At 29.5% G+C, this 4752-nt stretch overlaps 1 protein-coding gene across 2 annotated transcripts; it reads right to left on the bottom strand.

The window, feature by feature from the left end:
* Positions 1 to 561: 561 nt before the first annotated feature.
* Positions 562 to 2471, bottom strand: LOC108328509 (uncharacterized). Of its 2 annotated transcripts, none has more exons than XM_052873333.1 (4): positions 2025 to 2471; positions 1498 to 1647; positions 1244 to 1414; positions 562 to 843 (listed from the first exon to the last, which is right to left on the bottom strand). In XM_052873333.1, the coding sequence occupies exons 1-4, from the start codon at positions 2100 to 2102 to the stop codon at positions 748 to 750; spliced, it is 495 nt and encodes a 164-aa protein (XP_052729293.1). In that variant the 5' UTR covers positions 2103 to 2471; the 3' UTR covers positions 562 to 747. The 2 variants fall into 2 exon arrangements, with proteins under 2 accessions (XP_052729293.1, XP_017417875.1); XM_017562386.2 differs by having other exon boundaries at positions 1522 to 1647; positions 2025 to 2465.
* Between the last annotated feature and the right edge of the window lie 2281 nt (positions 2472 to 4752).

The following is a 4752-nucleotide window of genomic DNA, read 5'->3' as shown; positions in this document are numbered from 1 at the left end:
AACATTATACAAACTTTTAAATGGTTCTGTTAACAGAAGGGTCAACAAGATGGATGTGATAAAAAAATTTAAGACTTTTTACTATTTTCAAGCACTTGAAAGACTGAATAAAAAAAATTTATCAGCAAAAAATAGAAAATACAATGATATTTCGAAATTAAATTAATGATCTATTTTTTTTCCTTTATGATGTTTTTTGCTGAGAAGATGTACCAGTACGTATTAAGATCATGTACTAAGTATAAGTCGTCGTTTATGCTTAAAGTATTGTTTGAAAAAGCATTATTTGCATGGTGCAAACTTGTGTCAATTTTGAGTGTGTGCTTCAAGGTCACTTCTTTCCAGTTTTGTAGTACTTCATTCGTTTTATCCCTCAAAAGTGGGGACAACATTTTCTTATTGTTTATGTACTGTGTCGTTTCACGTTTATTTGTGTAACTGGATCATATGTTCAACCGTACCACTCTTGACCCGAAAATTTTGTTTGTTACACAGAAAAACTCTTGTGCACGATTTCAAGTAAGAAACTTAGAAGTTGTGAAACACTAACATACACGCACATAAACATGTAAAAATTTAGATATTTCAAAGAATCTTCTACAAATATGCATCATATATAGAAGCTCGATTGATTTCTCTTGACCAATAAAACTTCAAGTTAGGTCTAATGGAAGAACATGCTTAAACTAAATGAAGAAAATGCACACAGAAGATATAAATAACATAAATGTAAAAGCTGACATTTTATTACTTTTGGTCAGCATTTTGGCTCCAATTCTTTATTGCTTGTCCCATTGCCTGTTTCACAGCTCGTGCATCAATATTCTTACCTTCTTCTTCGTTCTGCACAAGCACAAGTCACAATATTATTTGTCATTATTATATGCAAGAAAACATAGAGAGAATGAGACAAATTCTGTTTGGAAGAAAACATTTTAGTAACTTCAAAATTATAACCTAACAAGCTTCTGCTTGTATTATTAACCAAGTAATTAAATAAATCTAACATGGTTATAATGCAAACATTTTAATCACAGTAACGTGGTCCTTCATCTTTTTGAAGAAAAGGATGAGAGAGAGACCAACAGGTAGAAGAGGCAATCTTATATGTATAAAGACAAGGCATGTGACCTACAAAAATATGGAGTAACAAGAGGAAAAGGGAGACACTGAATGATATATAATGAACTTGGCCTTGAAAACATCTATGGTGTAAATTTATGCTTACAAAATATTGTCTTACTTTTCCTCCAACAGCATGAAATCGAAAAGTGTCTGTACAAGTAGCCCTAGCTTCAAGCACATTCAGACTCATCTCTTCAAATGACTCCAATATGGAAACAAACAGACCAGGACAACTCTTTGCTGAAAAAACATTAATAACAAAGCCCTTCTCCGTGGTTTCTACTGTAACCTGTTTATGTTCATCCAGAAAATGCAATTCCAATCAGTTCTTTTTACAGATTAAGAAGAAGAACTGTCCAAATGAACACATACATATATGTGAAAGCTGTTAAATACCATAGGCAAAGTATTTTGGCCAGTTGAAGTTTGTGCATTGGCTAAGTCTTGATTCAGTTCTTCCACCTTTTGCTTTAATTCCTGGATATACTTTGACGCATCTATTATGATCGAGGTTTTGTTTAGCTGCCACCACCCAGCAAAAGAACAAGAACTATTAGGCAATTTATTACCATCTCAAAGAGCACCATGTAATTGATAACATAAATGCTTAAGGACTGTATAATATTACAACAATATATTTAACAATCTCCATTTGTAATAAGCTTGCGCCTCAATTTTCTACTGGAAATAATGACAATATACATGCAATACATAGAAAACAATCCAGATAGCAAGAACTGTTTAGAAGATTAGGCATATATAGAGCTGAGCAGAATCCATGGCATTGAAGAATAGAGAACGAATGGACTTGAACTGAAGGGAAGACAACAATGTTGAGTAAATTTTAACAGAGAAAATAAGATAAAATGAAAGATATAGATAACAATGCAAGGAATTACTGCATGAGAGTTAGTAAGAGAACGAAGAAGTTGCAGCTTCTCATGCAGTGCTGCTCTCTTTTGCTCTTTAGAAACCATTTGGTGCTCCCTTTTTCCTCTATAAAGTGATTGTTTTGCTTTGGTTTTCTCCTTTTTCTTACGCTTTGTTTTGGTATGCAATGAACTATATGCTGATAGAGCTCTACATACGGTCTTTTAAAAGAGAGGGTGGGCTCTCAAATCTATGTGACGTTCTGCTAGATTATTCTCACCGAACTTCCAGAAATACCCTTTTGCTAAGAATTGATTTATTTACGTAATGATTTTAGAGGTGAATATAGATATATAAGTGAATAAATATTTTGAATTTGAGGAGATGTGTAAGATGAATGTGTAGATGTGATTGAGTTGTGAGTGGAGAACGGGAGAAGGGGAGAAAGATGGCATCGAAAGAAGTGAAGGAGAAGGAACAAATGAGAGGGTGGATGCTACGTTATGAATTTGGAATGCATCCAAACACTTCTCACGGGGAAGTTTAAAGGGTCTCCTCCTGTGCGATCTCTCTTCAATCACCAGCAATCAAACTTTGTCTCTTTTTCATTCTCTCTCCACACGAGCCATCCTACCTTTCTTTTCATACAACACATTCTTTTGTTTTCCTTTCCCTCATGACAGTGAAGTTTAGATCATACTATTCATTTCCAGTTCAGTTCGATCAATTTTACTCAAATAAATATAATCAATATGGCTCTACCTAAATTAAAATATACCACTTCTTTTTGCCCTTCTAGTTTTTTTTGTTTCCATCCTATCCTACATTATTCACTTACAATAATAAATGTTCTCTAGGTGTACATGTCAATTTGACTACCTATCAATTTGACTGCTATACCATATGATTTAGGTGAATCACAAACTGGACAGTCAACCATTGGTCAAATATCTTCATGAATGACTCTTGTGACTGCAATCAGGAAATGAGACCGAACGGTTAGACTTAAGATAAAGTGTCATTACTATCAATTGGATCGTAATTAAACTGTTGCTAATTAAAGGCCTACTCGAAAATCTATAAATACAGATTTGAGGTGAGGTGAGAGATAAGTTGATTGCATTTACTTCGCATTCAATACATGAACTATGAAATCCAAATTAATTTTGATATCAGAGCATTTTATGCATGTGTCATCCAAACAATAGGAGGAACTACCACTACATATTAAGAGAAACAAATAATAGTGAGATAATTTGAACTAGGACCATGATATTTTAACAACTTTTTGACAACAAATTATGTGTCACTATTTTATTGGTCCATATATTTGAAACGGACCAATCACAAACTAGCACATATGTTGTTGTAAAAAAGTTGTCAAGGTTAGAATTAGCTCATGAACCTTCTTTTAAGAAAAAAATATTCATTTTGAATGCAAGAAAAAATGCAATTAAATCTTTTAATCTGTTGTAGATCTAAATACTTTTAATTTATAAAAAATTATATACAAACATTATAATTAGACTAACATAGGCTTTGAAATCTTTGTCTTGTTAAACATATTTAATTTTCTTTGACTAATTAAACATATGTTTAAAGTATATAAGATAGTAATTTAATTTTGTTGTTCGAAAAAATCATCTATATCTAAATTAAAACTAAATAAAACATCTCAATTTAAAATTTTAAAATAATGATTTTATGATTTTTTTATTATATGTTGTTTATCTTTTTCTTTTATTAATATATAACTTAAATTTATGCTTAAATTCTACTAATTACTTTTTTTAATAGTATATATATATATATATATATATATATATATATATATATATATATATATATATATATAATATACACTCAGTAATAATAAAGAAATTTTAGGATGAATTTTATTAAAATTAATCTAACATTATCACATTTTTGCTAGAATTCATATTTTGTTTTGTTGTATTTAAGACTTTATCATAATATACTAAGTATTACTTTATTAAATGTTATAATATATTAGACTATTTAATATATTAGACTATTTAATAAATATAATAAAATTATAATATATTAGACTATTTAATAAATATAATAAAATTATAATATATTAGACTATTTAATAAATATATAATTTTATACATATACATAAATAATATTATTTTTAAAAATTAATTAAAGTCTTGTCATAGGATCAAATTACCTTAATTTTGACCTTAACCCATTTGAAAAAGAAGCTTTGAGGATTAAGATTTGTTTTTGACTTCAACTTGAAAAAGTTATTTTTAAAAAGAATTTTTCAAATATAAACTAGAATTTATCTATAAATTATGAATCAAATTGACAACTCTAACAGTAGAACATTGTTTATGTCTAATGAGTTTTTAGGATAATATTTTCAATAAAAAATGAATTATACATTGAAGTGTAAAAAAAAAAAAGAGCTATAGATTAAAGTTTGCACAGGTGTTTTCCATAATTAAAATGTTATTTTTTTACTCTTGTTACCTTTCCATGGATAAGTAACTTTTGTTTTCATCCACTTAAGAAAAAAACTGTTGGAATTGGGAAGGAAGAAAAAATTGAGAAATATATACTATATAGTCATTGCTCCTTACTCGAATAGAGTGCGGGCTAAAATTACTAACTCATCTCAAGTCCCTATTGTTGGGCCTAACAATAGCGCCATTTAATTTAGAATCCGATTTGGATAACACATTTAGTTCGGATTCTGTAATGCGGTTTTTTTATATGAGCAGGTAGATT

Source organism: Vigna angularis, chromosome 2, assembly GCF_016808095.1.
Source record: "Vigna angularis cultivar LongXiaoDou No.4 chromosome 2, ASM1680809v1, whole genome shotgun sequence".
Taxonomy (NCBI): domain Eukaryota; kingdom Viridiplantae; phylum Streptophyta; class Magnoliopsida; order Fabales; family Fabaceae; genus Vigna; species Vigna angularis.
This window is presented reverse-complemented; position numbering and strand designations above follow the sequence as displayed.